At 37.1% G+C, this 14,636-nt stretch overlaps 1 protein-coding gene across 1 annotated transcript in view; it reads right to left on the reverse strand.

Annotated features, from left to right (window-relative positions):
- Window positions 1-15: 15 nt before the first annotated feature.
- Window positions 16-14,636, reverse strand: part of LOC107740993 (adhesion G protein-coupled receptor A2-like) — a 93,511-nt gene continuing 78,890 nt past the window's right edge. Inside the window, exons 10-18 of the mRNA XM_016553569.1 lie at window positions 12,390-12,539; window positions 12,147-12,308; window positions 11,665-11,865; window positions 10,439-10,628; window positions 9,999-10,207; window positions 8,221-8,348; window positions 7,858-7,981; window positions 7,036-7,184; window positions 16-4,435 (exon numbers count right to left, since the gene is read on the reverse strand). Of these exons, the coding sequence (XP_016409055.1) occupies window positions 2,995-4,435; window positions 7,036-7,184; window positions 7,858-7,981; window positions 8,221-8,348; window positions 9,999-10,207; window positions 10,439-10,628; window positions 11,665-11,865; window positions 12,147-12,308; window positions 12,390-12,539 (2,754 nt within the window). The 3' untranslated portion in view covers window positions 16-2,994. The remainder of the gene's footprint in view (window positions 4,436-7,035; window positions 7,185-7,857; window positions 7,982-8,220; window positions 8,349-9,998; window positions 10,208-10,438; window positions 10,629-11,664; window positions 11,866-12,146; window positions 12,309-12,389; window positions 12,540-14,636) is intronic.

Below are 14,636 nucleotides of genomic sequence, written 5' to 3' on the forward strand. Positions count from 1 at the left end.
TCCTGTGGAGGATGTAGATTTACATATTACATAGAAACAGAAGTTACGTAATTGGCTAATGCAAAACGTGGGCTGGGGTTGTTCCTCATTAAATCACATCTAGGACACATAAAAATATGAGTGAAGTAACTTTGATTTTATGGCATTTTTCCAAGCCTTTATTTTTTGAATCAGGTCATTGATAAGGCACAATCTTAACATCTATAGGAAATATATTACTGAAATCGATACAAAAATGTTGCTATCATTTTCATATTGAAGTGAGTGACAAAAAAATATAAATATTCATGTTATTATTGAAATCTCCCTTTTAAACTTCGAGATGACAATCAAAACATTATTTAGGATAACACTGAATTTATACTGACCCTCAGAAGCTCTAGGCCTACCCAGAGGCAAAGAAATTGTTCATGCAAATATCGCAATGTCACATGAAACCATTATGCACAAATAAGCCATTTAAAATGTCAATCTTTTTTAAAGGAGAAAAAAAAAGTATTACATAAACATGGCAAACTTTGAGCAGGCCACAAATTCCATGTATTATTGTAATACATTCTTTGTTGTTATAGTTTCAAATGGCACTTTGCACCAAAAACTAATTTAAAAAAACTATTATAAGCCTTCATAACTGATAGTTTAACTTACATTAATCACAAAATTATCACACTGGTCATCATGACGTTAAATGCTTTTTGATTTGGGAAAAGGGAGAACTGGTTCTTTAGCAATATGTGGTCTTTGAATGTTTAACCATTTTAAGGGAGATTTCTGGCTTGAAGTTGAAGGGGTAAAAGACAAATGGGATGCTACACAATATCAAATAAGCTCGAGCTTCTTTGGCATACAAATATCCCTGAACACACTTAAAATAATTTTATTTTAATCCAAGTGCAGCTAAAGCTAAAGACAGGCAACACTTGTGACTTCATCATGATGTGATCTAAAAAATAACGGCACTACAATCAGTATCTGATTTAGCTTGTGGGCCTTGGAAAAAACAGTCAGTGCAAAGATCTGAATTCCCCTTTTGCTTTTGGTTAGGATTGTCCATTCTTTGCTTTCGTGAGAAAGGACATTTTGACACTCTTGAAAAATTAAAGACCAATCACCAATTCCTTGTTCCTAAGAACTTTGCATAAGCTTAAGAAGGAGTACTAACAATTCCAGGTTGATTAGTAGTTCTTCTTGCTAACCATTTGTGGAATGAACAGTGCTTTGTAATAAACAAAACTTGCTCTATGTATGGTAATAATCTGAAGAAAAAAGCGTGAGAGATCTAGCTTTGATTGCTAGTGTGCTTTTAGACTAAAACAGAGTGTTTATAAAACTGATTAGGCCAATCCTCTGTAAAATACTGATATCATAAAATTGCATAATGACAATTACAATTACATCAATATTAATACTGATATGTATAATATAAATACATTATTATTATTTATAAGAATATGCCAAATGCTCTCTTCATAACCTGAACCAAGTGCTAAAAAAGCCCATGTTACACATGGTGCTACAACAGAACATGTATGGACAAACACTTGCCCTTCATTATCAAACCCCTTAGTAAATCTGGAGTGACATCCGAAGCAGCTGTCACTTTGTTGATATCATTTGTCCATCAACAGCATTCATTATCAGTGCATTTGATCAATGGCAGGAATGGCCCAATAGAGGGCACTGTTAAGCAACATTTTCCAAATGGTTCCTATTCACTAAAAACTGCATGCAATAGTTTACTTTCTGCTGAACGACATCAGAAGAATAAGAACTACATTCCCAGCACCAGTTAACATTGGATGGAAATGTTGGGGATGGATGGATCAATGGCAAGTCTTTGTTTTCTATATTTGTGTGGGACTGATGTCAAAAGCTGCTTATTAGTGCCAGAGAGTCGAATTAACACTGTAATGGTCAAACAATACATACATAACACAATGTACATTCTTACAGACATGTAAATGAAATAGTGTAAATAAAAACATATGAACACACAAGAGACAAGGACACAAAGGGACTGAACAAGAAAACTTAGGTAACAAGCAGACACTCCTCCATCCTGATCAATATGCATAGTCAGAAACAAAGATCAATACAGCTAAATGGCTAAACTTTAGGTTCAGATCCCTTGGCGTATTCAATATTAAAAGATTCATTACGTTCAAACAGTTTTTTAGGTTAAGTGGTATTACAGGAAAACAAAATCAATCAAAATGATTTTGCATATTTTGTCAAACCAACTCCTCCACCATTGTCTTTAAACGAGTCAGGTTTTGCATATACACCCCTCATTTTTTTTCCATATAATACAGCCTCACACAACTTCTCTTTATTAGCATGCTTAGCATTAGCTCTTAGCATGTTGGACGGTTCAAACACCTTCAAAACTTACAAGTATAGGTGGTTCATCATAAAATAAGCCATATGTTTCTCTTCCCTGCTGAAAACCCCCCCTGATTGAACCAGCCTAAGCTCCAGTGTTGTAATACTTGAAACTGGAAGAAACAGGACTCTGAAATCTGTCTCGTGTCTTAGTTCGAGTCAAGACAGTGACCTGAAGAGGATCTTGAATGAAGCAAGGTTTCACAAGTGTCGCGTGAAACTTGTGCTCCAGCGGCAGAGCAGATATGCGCGAGACTTTGTGCACAGACTACAAAATGTATCAGCAGGATTAGCAACTCATGTAGTACTTGAGACCGGAATCCGAAGAAAGACCATAAAAAATAATAAGGCAGTCTTCCAGTCTTAAGTTCTACAACACTGCTAGACTGGTTTCCTGGTCTTAGCTGGTTTAGCTGGTCTCCCAGCCAAGCCAAGTTGATGTTTAGCTTGGCTGAAAAGTGTCCAAAACCAGCCCACAGACCAAATAAGCCCTCAAACCATCTTAGACTGGTTTAAACTAGTTTTTCAGCAGGGTTGTGGAGAAAGAAATCCATGCTTTGGCTCCTGGCATACAGGTCACACCTTCAAGAAACCTTCAAATTCTTTCAACTATTATACAGTCGTCTCGCTCTTCCATACCCTGCTCTTCATACCAACCGAACCCTGTGATTGGTCAGTTCCGCTAGTGTCTAATTCCACCACGGATCCCTTTAGTGTTCCATTTGGTGCTGAAACTGTCATCAACGAGTCTGTCGCAGTGACATCTGATGCCACATTTAGAGGGAACGAGCTCTGCTTGGACTCTCTCTCAGCCGCGACGGACAGTTTAAGATTGTCTTTGCTAGCGCTGGGCCGTTGAGTGTTCTGCTGCATGGCGGACCTGCTTGCCAACGAAGGCAACAGGGGAAAAGGTTTTCTACTTCCACTGCTACCTCCATCGCTACCTTCCGAAGGGCTTGTCGCTAATCCCTCCCCTCTGTGCCGCCCATTGGTCAGAAGGCCGTTCTGACCCTCTGAATGGCTATTCCGTAGACTTCCATTCTCACTGGAAGCGTGTTTGTGTAGCTGGTGGATGTTTGATTGCTCTGTCCCAGAAGGTCCCAAAGCGCCCATGCTACCTCCTCCACCTGCTCTGAGAGCTTTAAGGCGGTAGTGCCCTCTCCCGTCCCCTCGGTGATGGTATTGGGTATTGCCACCCCTTGTTCTACTGCAAGCCTTCCTTCTTTGAGGCTGCTGGATGGGCAGTAGACTGGGTAGCAGATTGTTGGCCGGCTTGTTGTTCTCCGTGCTCGTGCTTGTGTTGGTATTAGTTCCCGTTGGCGCTCGGGCAGCGTTATTCACGTTGTCCTGTGTCACTTGAAGGAGGTTGGTGAGTTTGCAAGGCCCGGCGGCAATGCTCGTCGTCCCACTTTGAGTAGAAGACGACCTGGCAGAAGAAGAGAAATTGTTGGTGTCCGTCGGCGGATGGCATCCTACAAAAAGTTGGGAGCCCCTTTCCGAGGCACTCTGGACGCCTACGGTGGCAGTGCAAGGGTGGGAATAAGCTGGCATGGGTTGGGAGCGACGGTACCTGGGGCAACAACTTAGCCACGCTGCCTGGACATCCAAACGCTTGAAACAGTGATGGAGCACCAAGAAGATTCCTAATCCGGTAGCCGTTCCTCCATACAGGCAGCTGAAGAGTTTCCGCTCTCTATCCACATGCCAAACAGCCATAGCGCCGCAGCACCACAGCCCCACAAACACAAACTGCGTTGCCACCAGCGCCAAACACTGGACCTTCAATGAGTACTGGTCCTCCACCGTCGTCCCAGCATGCACCGGGCCCACCACAGAGTCCGTCGAGACCAGGCTGGTGCTGCCGCTGATTGCCGGTTGGCTCTCAGGCAAGGTTGAGGGTTCAGAGGCGGAACAAGGAGGATCTTTGGACTCCTGGAAGTTTCGGCACCTCAGGCAGAAAGCAGTGCACAGGAAGTAGATCCAGGTCACAAGAATGATCAATCCAGCTGGAATGTAGAAAGCTCCGAAACTGGGTTGCCATACCAACCAGCAGCTGCCGAAAGGTCAAGAGCAGTGAAAAAGGTCAGAGAGGGCAAAGGCGGTAATTAGTCAAATAACAGAAACACAAAGCAAGCTCTGTACAAAACGGACACTTTTTAAAGAGCCTGTAAGGGAGCGGCCCAGCATGTGTAATAAATCTGCAACAAGTATCAGACAGTTAGTGAAAGAACAGAAGCTAATAAAAAGCTCAAAGTATGAGCTCAGACAATTTTATTTTATATTAAGTGTCGCCAGTCTATCTGTAAGACTGTAATGTGACAAAAACACCATAAAATTTCTAACAACAATATCATTGTGAAAGGCCTAATTACTGTATGATTTGCAGTACTGTCTCATAAATAACAAACACTGAAATTAAATCTCTTTGGGGGATTTGGGTTAATCTTTTCAACATGTTTCTCATGAAATGCATGTTTTGCTTATCACTCATTATGTTTTAACAAGTCAGAATGCATATCAACATATGTACTAACATATGCAATAGCAAATATTTATAAAAAAGTATCTATCATATGGTTGTGACAGAAAATAAATTATGTGTGTGTGTGTATGTGTGTGTATACTACCTTTTAAAAGTTTGGGATCAGTAAGATTTTAATGTTTTTTAACGAAGTTTCTTATACTCATCAAGGCTGTATTTATTTGATAAAAAATACAGAAAAACAACTGTAATTCTGTGAAATATTATTGCAATTTAAAATAACAGTTTCAATTTTAATATACTTCAAAATATAATTTATTCCTGTGAAGCAAAGCTGAATTTTCAGCATCATTACTCCAGTCTTCAGTGTCATATGATCCTTCAGAGATCATTCTAATATGCAGATTTTTTTTTAATCAATTTTGGAAACAGTTGTACTGCTTCATATTTTTGGGAACCATGTGATACTTTTTTCAGGATTCTTTTATAAATAAAAAATGATAAAACAGCATTTATTCAAAATAGAAATCTTGTGTTACAATATACACTACTGTTCAAAAGTTTGGGGTCAGTAATTTTGTTTTCTTTTTCTTTTTTTGTGAAAGTACTTTTATTCAGCAAGGATGTGTTAAATGGATAAAAAGTGATAGTAAAGACTTATATTGTTAGAAATGATTTGTATTTTAAATAAATGCTGTTCTTTTTAACTTTTTATTCATCAAAGAATCCTCAAAAAGTATCACAGGTTCCAAAAAAATATTAAGCAGCAGAACTGTTTTCAACATTGATTATAAATCAGTATATTAGAAGGATTTCTGAAGGATCATGTGACACTGAAGACTGGAATAATGATGCTGAAAATTCAGATTTGCATCACAGAAATAAAAGACATTTTAAAGCATGTTAAAACAGCAAACCAATATTAGAAATTGAAATTATATTTCAGAATAGTACAGTTTTTTCTGTATTTTTGATCAAATACAGCATTGATGGGCATAAGAGACTCCATTAAAAATAATAATGATTCCAAATATATATATATATATATATATACTGTTTGTGTGTATGTGTGTGTGTGTGATGCATGCATGTCTCTGAGACATGTGAAAGTTAGCCTTAACTAGTCCTATCCCTCGTTTGATTTATAACTTCTCTGTCCACTTTTATCTTTTTCCATTCCCCCCATTGGCTCTCGTTTTCCTCTGTCTGGCTCTCCATAACAGCAGATGGGAATCAGCTTTTATCTGGACAATGGAGGTCTTTGATTAGTAATTACATCATGGTGGTCCATTTAGTTTCTCTCAAAAGCCCATTTTGCTCCTGTACATGCCTATCAATAGTTTCTACTCAAGAAGTGCTACTTCAATATGACATCTGCCCATAAAACTGTCAATGTTTCAGACCGATTTGAGATATGACAGCTGCTCTGAATACTGCAAAAGTTTTGATGGAACCCATACGCTTCCTTTTAAGATGATGACAAGAACCGTTTAATGTCGTCATCAAATGTGATGTTCACACCGTTACAGCTTATAGACTTTCAAACTGTATCGTTTCTTAAGAATGAACTCTGAATGTAAAAGAGATATTTGCATGACCTGTCTGTTATAAAACGCACATATTCAGATGCAAGGACAAGGGATTCTGTTGTGGGACGAAACCAGTTTCAAGATCCCATCCCCCACTGAATCATATCCGCCTTCCTCAAAGCCTGATCAAACTGTAGTGTGTTACAGTGATATCTAGCTAATTGAAAGAGCTTTTTAACCAATTAGCATTATGCTAAGCTAGTATGCTAAACTGTAACCTTGCTAATCGAAGGATAAGTGAAACTTCTGACTGCAGTGGTGTTTATTAAAAGTAGCTAATCCAGCCTAGAATTATCTCTTAGGTGTTTGGACAAAAACACTGACATTTCTCATTTGGACGGCAATAAAAAGGCCAACTTGTTTTACCTCATGTCCCTATGTAAAACAAATACAGTCCAAATAGGCCTATTGATTGGATTACAAAGAATTTTTGTTCTGTGAGGGTTTTATGGGCACTGGGGCCATATTATAGAGAAAAGACAGGTATCTAAGAGTTTAAGTGTGCTTGCAAAAGATACATTTCGAAAATAACCTGTTATTAATCATCTAACGCTTCCAGCCATCCATTATGACTTAACTGACCTGAGCATGGGCCGCTGGGTTGGTTGTACAGCAGACTCTCCTTCTAGTTGCTGTGGAGTCCTTAATAATGCTTCTTTATAGATGACTCTGGCACTGACTCCGATCCATAACAAAGTGGACAGAGAAGAGTAGTGAAGAACAATCCCCACCTGACACAAACATGTAAATACATGAGTAAAACAAGTAACACAAGTAGAGTAACAATACATTAGTGCATAGAAAAGAAAATATCAGATAATATTTTAATCTGTAGCTAATGTATTTTTTTAGTACAATGCTAAATAAAAGTTAGTTTATGGATTTTGTCTTTATTATTATTTTTCTTTACTGTTTTGCATTTATATTTTGTACATTAATGCATTGTTTGCTTGTGAAACGACCTTGAAAAGCTTGGAAAGGCACTTAAAGGGATAGTTCGCCAAAAATAAATAAATAAATCAAAAGAGAAAGAAAGAAAATTCTGTTTAAAATTCCTAATTAATTCATTTATTCACCCTCAAGTTGTTCTAAACCTTTATGACTAGCTTTCTTCTGTAAAACAAAAAATAAGATATTTTAAAGAATGTGGGTAACCAAACAGTTGATGGTAGTCATTGACTTCCATAGTATTTTTTTTCCATTCTATGCAAGTCAATGGCTACCAGCAACTGTTTGTTTGCGAACATTCTTCAAAATATATTTTTTGTGTTTAACAGAAGAAAGCAAGTCATACAGGTTTGAAACCAATTAAAGTAGAGTAAATAATAATAAAAAAATCATTTTTGTCATTTTCATTTTAATAAAATAAAACATTATTATTATGTAAGAGAAATGGGGACTTACTGCCTGGCATACAACTGGGTATCCTGTCAGAGTGATGCCTCCAGCAAATACTGCAGAAGTCATTGCGATGTGGAAACTAGTGTTCAGGAGAGTGTGCCAACTCTTCCTTGTGATTCTGATAGAGCTGATGGCAGAAAAAGAAAAGCCAATTTCATATGGATGTCCACTTCTAATTTAACATGTTTGGCTATTCAAAGTAATAACAAATCATGCAATGACAGAATTGTGTTACCTTGTAGCAACAGTTTGCAGGACTGTTTTCTTTTAGTTTTTGAGTTTTTGGGTGTATTGACATACATTTGGCAATGTAGTGTATGTTTTCAGTCTCAGAATTGTCACATTTTAACAAAGTGAGACAAATACCTGTGATGTAATATATAGGTGATGATGATGGTGAAGAGACAGAGGAGCAGCACTGCAGTACAGGTGTAGATCACTGGATGGAGCACTTCCACTGGAATCAAAGGTGAACCCGGGAAATCTGGCATCTCCTGAAACATTGCCAGGGAAAATGGAGAGAATCTTTTAAAAATGTCATACATATGACTTCATAGCCGAGCTATAACTCTAGGACACCTAAAAAAAGAATAGTGTAAGAAATGCCACTTTTTTTTCACAACTCTTGTTCTGTCCAGGCTGGACTATTGCAATGCTGGTGGAATGACCTGCCCAGCTCAATCCAAGCAGCTGAGTCCTTAACCATCTTCAAGAAACGACTAAAAACACATCTGTTCCATCTTTATTTGACCCTCTAACTCTAGCACTCTCTATTCTAATTCTATTCTTAAAAAAAAAAAAAACGTCCCTTTTACACTTGCATTCTATTCATTTACTTCTTGTTTTCTTATTAAAAAAAACTAACACTAGCTTTTCTAATCTTTTTGTATTTTATTTGTTTTCTTTTTATTTATTATACAATTAACAAAAGCAAAAAATACTTCTAACACTAGCTTGCTTTATTCTTTTTCTATTCTATCTGTTTTCTTTTTCTTTTTTTATGTTATATAATAAAAAAAAACACCTTGCTACGTGTACTGCGTTAAGCTAACTGAGACTTGTTATAACACTTGCATATCATTGCTCTTTTGTTGATTTTGATTGCTTACATTGTCTTCATTTGTAAGTTGCTTTGGATAAAAGCATTTGCTAAATGACTAAATTTAAAAGTAATCTTGGCCAATACTGCTGATATCGATAGTAACAAATGGAATGAAACATTTAACCAAACGGAACATTTTTGTGAGGAAAAACTGATAAATAGCTATTTAAATATAGCCATTTCTTCTCATAAAAAAGGTTCAGAGAAATTGCTCTGATGCCATTTTTGTGAATTATGGGTTCTTCAGTGCCAAATAGTTTCAACCAATGGCCAAGATAGCCTATCTATTACCAAATTACCTCAATAACAAAAACAGTGTTGGACCTAGCTGAACATTACAATCCTTTGACGCATGTCATGATGAAAAAATGTTGCATAAAATATCAGTTTGTAATAGGAGACCTATCCTCCTCAAGTAAAGGACTGACTATACAGTATCTCTCTACTAAGTGTAGGCAGGGAAGGTTATTTTATTAACTAGATAAAACCAATCACAACCAGGCTATTAATCAAGCTGACAAACTTTGCACTTGGTTAGCAACTACGCAACTGAATGGATAAATAATAACACTGATATATTTTAGACATTCCATTTCATTGTATCAGTGGCTCTGTTCCAAAACCTATTGAGCTGCCTTGATGTTTACTTCCTACATTTCAAGGCAACATCATAACGGTCATAAAACCCAATACTTGACTTGACATAACAAGCAACCCAACATATCACTCATTTAGTGATTTGTGCAGAAGACTGGACTCATGATTGAATCCAATGGTGCGTGGTGTTAGCATCCTTTTTTGATTGATTTAACATTTTTGAGGTCTGACTGAAATATAATATTAAAATTTGAAATATACAATTGACATTTCTCTTGCATTGTTAGACATCTTAAATGTAGTTTTTCACAGAGCTCAGCGCAATGCATTTTGGGATCCTCCATGAAGGATATGTGAGATGTTGGCCTTGAAAAAATATCTCTTAGAAGGCATCAAAATTACAATACCCACAGCAGGTCATATCTGTATTTTATAAAGGTGTCACCTGAAGTACAGCGTAATTGCTCAGCACAGAGCAGTGCAGCGTAGAGGTGGATGCATCACTATGGGCCAGCTGACAGCCATCCAGACTCCAACTCCCATGATGCTCCAGCGCCTGCAAGCTCCAGTGGGCAGCAACAGGGTCATTTCCAGGTGATGTGTGTCGTAGTGACACAATAATGGGATCGGACTGATTCCACATGCTACAACCATCTGAAAAAGAAAGAGAGAGAGAGAAAGCAGGAAAGTTTACATCTGTGCTCTGGTAAAAGTTCTTTAGATTTACTGTTCTGATTTGAATATTTTATGAGTCCAAGGATGAATCCTGTTGGTCTTCTCCCAAAATGCCTGTACTACATCAGTATATAACCAGCTACTGAGACCATTGTAAAAATTTGATGAATGTTTTTAATCCCTTGAATGTTCGAGCTGAAGGCAACCCACCAAGGTCAACGTAGATAACTGGAGTGTTGACGCCACGTCTGCGGGCAAGGTCCGAATGTCCAGTGAAATTGCTGGTAAATGGGAAGAATCTTCCATTGCGGAATGCCACAAACTGCAGCTTACAGTCAGGAGGAGCGTTCGGCGGAAAAAGAGACGCAGGGAGAGACACTGAAGCAAGAGCCACTGCATTCTAGAGAGAGAAACACAAGAAAAAATAAGGGCCAAACAAAAGCGGTACATTTCAGTGATTTTACCATGGCTAAATGGCTTGTTTTTACATGTATAAAACAGCAGTAGTAGCAATATGATACCAATGATTATGACAATAAACAAATTTTAGGCAACACAAAAACACATTTTTCCCCCCGTAACACAAAAAGCTTCCCTTTGTGAAAAAGAAGCACACTTTAGCGTATTTTTAAAAGGAGTACTTATTATGGATACAATATACTTATACTTGAGTGCGAAATGAATGTAATGATTTCAGGCCCTAAACTGACCTAGTAAAAAAGTAATATATTTAAAATACATTTATTTCATCAAATAAATGCTTGGGACTTACTGATATAAAATTATTGCATGGGACTTACCGATATAAAAATTATTGCTTGGGACTTACTGATATAAAAATGATAATTAAACTTTATTTGGAGTACTACTTGTGCACAATGTACTTAATATTAAGCCAAAAATGTGTTTTAATGTCAGTACTGATGAGGATTGTATGATCTTTAGATAATATCAGTCTTTAAATGCAAGATATTTAAAATGTACCTGAAGTATACTTGCAATAGTTCCACTTTAGCACATTTAAATGTACTTCAGTATATCTTTAGTTGGACTTCAGCACAACTTCCAAACAATTAAAGTGCATTAAGTACAAAATTAGTTGTTCCAATTTAGCAGACTTGAAGTATACCAGTTTAGTATACTAACAGTACAATTGCAGGGTATTTTGATTAAGTACATAAACATGGAAATGTATTTGTAGTATACTTAGCACAAAATAAATCTATTTCAAATACATTTTGGTATATTTACTTTTCACTAGGGTGCATGCTAATTGCAATTAGATAAAAATGATTTTTAATTGAAATTTATATGAACTGCAATGAGTTGAACCCTCCCCCACACACACATATATATATATATATATGTGTGTTTATATATATATATAAATATAAAAATATAAATGTACACTTGCACGTAAAACATGACATGACAACCTTGAGATGAAAAGCGTTCAGCGAGGTGTTGTGTGTTCCTGTGGTGCAGCGAAATCGCAGTTGCTGCTCAGGGGACGATTCAATCCCATCATGCCCCTGGCTCCCTCCTGTCCCCTCTCGTCTCTGATAGACCGTGCAGCTCATGCCAGTAAAATGAGCAGGACGAATCAGGTGAGCCTCCATCACAATGTTACGAGAACTCTAAGAAAGAGAGGAAATATGCTGATTTGGTGCTCAGATATCATTTCTCATTATTATTAATGTTGAAGATAGTTGTGCGGCTTCATATTTTTGTGAAAAGCATGATACATATTTTATCAGGATTCTTTGATGAATAGAACGTTCAGAAGAACAGCATTTATTTAAAATAGCTATCTTTTTTAACAATGTAAATGTCATTACTGACACTTTTGATCAACTTAATGCATCCTAGCTGAATAAAAGTATAATATATATGTGCAATAATGTGATTAAAAGCATACTTTGGAGAAGTCCTGTGCGTGAGAGTGCAGCTGAGGCCAGGCGAGAGTCTCCAGTGCGTAGACGACTGAACTGCAAGCTCTTTCCTCTCTCTGGGCTCGAGCCAGAATCTGATCATCTACCTGCATCAGGTTACTGCCCATTTCCACCAGCAACTCGGACAGCTGGGATGAAGGAGTGCACGTTTATGTAAGGACACAAATGCACTGCAATATATACACTGCTGAATACAGTGTTCTACAGACCTCACGCAGTTCTGTCACATAGTCCATGAATTTGTGCATCATCTGAGCAACATAAAGAACATCCACCGTGTCTGTGAAACCGGCGGCCTCCAGAGTGTATGATCGCACCTGGTGTGCCAGAGTCACTGCGTTGGAGGCGTTGATGGGCATCTGAGTGAGAAAGACAGAATTAACAATGAATATAAAATTCAACAAAAACATTAGAATGACTTCTGAATGATCATGTGACACTGAAGACAGGAGTAATGAAGCTGAAAATTTAGCTTTGCATCACAGGAATTACATTTTCAAATATATTAAAATAGAGAACAGTTCTTTTAAATTGTAAAAATGTGTGCTTAATAGTATTAAATGTGCACATGTTGTGTACTTCAAATCTTATAAGTACTTTTAAAAAACTGTATTTGCAGATACCATAATAATACCATAAGTTTCCTAACATTCCTAACATTTGTAATGTCAAATTTAAAAAGTATGTGCATTTTAAATAATTTTTAATAATTGTTTGTTACTAAAGGACATGTAAAGTACTTTATTAATATTTTAAGTGTAGTGTGTGATTTGATTTAAAAACAATATATTATGAATGTGCTAAATTGCAATTTCATTTTTTAAATGTATTTTTAAAAATGCATTTAAATACATAACACAAGTTTCAATAGAAATGACACAAAAGTATTTTTTAAGCATTTTAGTTGACATAAATGCTTGTCAGTACATTCGGCAGTACTCTTTAACCATATTTCAAAAATGCACATGCAGTCAGCATTCACATTACACTTAAGTGCATTCTTGTAAAGTATATTATTTCAGTAATAAATACTCTTTTAAAAAGAATGCTAAAGTGTACTTCTTTTTCACAAGGGGGAGCTTTAAATGCCTTTCATATTAGTAATTTGCATCACACTTGAAGAAGAAAAAAACTGTTTTAAAAAACAAGACTCTAGCTAGAATGTCACTAACCAGTATGAAGGTATGCAGGACCCGTGTGATGTCATTAGTATAGAGGCACTGAGAGTAGTCTCCCTCCTCCCAGCGTCCAGAGCGGTCACAGTTACGTGAAGCCTTCTTCTGCTCCACGCCGCCCCCTATAGTTAAGGAGGGGTAGCGCAGCTGCAGACAGTGCTGGTAGGAGGTGATGCCAGCCAGAGTTCTAGGCCACCTGAGGCCAAAGAGGTTAAAGAGATGACATAATGCCAGACTTTTCTAGATAAGCATTATTAAGCCGCAGGTAAAGCTGTAGGACAAGTCACTTACCTGAACTCCCCTCGGTTGTTAGTCACTCTCTGCTCCGGACAGAAGGAGGCGCTGTTCTCCAGTACCACTATCTCCACACTGCGCGAGGCGTTCCCACGGCTTGTGGACACCACACACTCCCACTCACCACTCGCCTCGATGTGGACGTTTGACAGGATCAGCTCGCTAAAAATGAACAGAACGCTATACCGGTAATAAAACGTACTGTAGAAGAGTGATTTTTCTGACTCAATAATGTTAACCTGGTCTTTCTATCCTTTTCAGGTCAGTGCCATGGCTCATTTTTATTATTTTCCCCCATTTTAATCCAATTTCTTTTGTTCACTTTATATCCCTTTTAAATCTCTTAATCCATCTGTTTTATTTAGTCTCATCTCTTCTTTTCACGTCTTGTCGCTTCACTATAATATTGGACTTTTCTCTTCCCTTGCGCATACACTTTTTGAACAAAAATATTAAGCAGCACAACTGTTTTCAGCATTGATGATAAGAAATGTTTCTTGAGCAGCAAATCATCATATTAGAATGATTTCTGAATGATCATGTGACACTGAAGACTGGAGTAATGATGCTGAAAATACAGCTTTGCATTATAGGAAAAAAAATACATTAAAAAAAAAAGAAAACAGTTATTTTAAATCACAATAATATTTTACAATATTACTGTATTTTTTATCAAATAAATGCCTTGGTGAAAAAGAGACGTCTTTCAAAAAACATAAAATAATCGTAATTATTCAAGACCAGCAGTGTACAATATAGGGGTGTCCCCGACTAAGGATTTTCATAGTCGAATCATATGTTTTGGGGGCGGGGCAAAATACATTACCAAGAGTCAAGTCAGACATTCGACAGTCATAATTACGTTAACACACAAGGAAAATGTGTAACGGACGCCTCGCAGATACAAACGGGGTAAATAATGTTTTATGTTTTGATTAAAAGATAGTTAACATTAAACGTCAGCGAAACCCTAAGAATTCACAAAAT

The sequence above is a fragment of the Sinocyclocheilus rhinocerous genome, unplaced genomic scaffold, assembly GCF_001515625.1.
Source record: "Sinocyclocheilus rhinocerous isolate Xijiao unplaced genomic scaffold, SAMN03320098_v1.1 scaffold1548, whole genome shotgun sequence".
In the NCBI taxonomy this organism is placed as follows: domain Eukaryota; kingdom Metazoa; phylum Chordata; class Actinopteri; order Cypriniformes; family Cyprinidae; genus Sinocyclocheilus; species Sinocyclocheilus rhinocerous.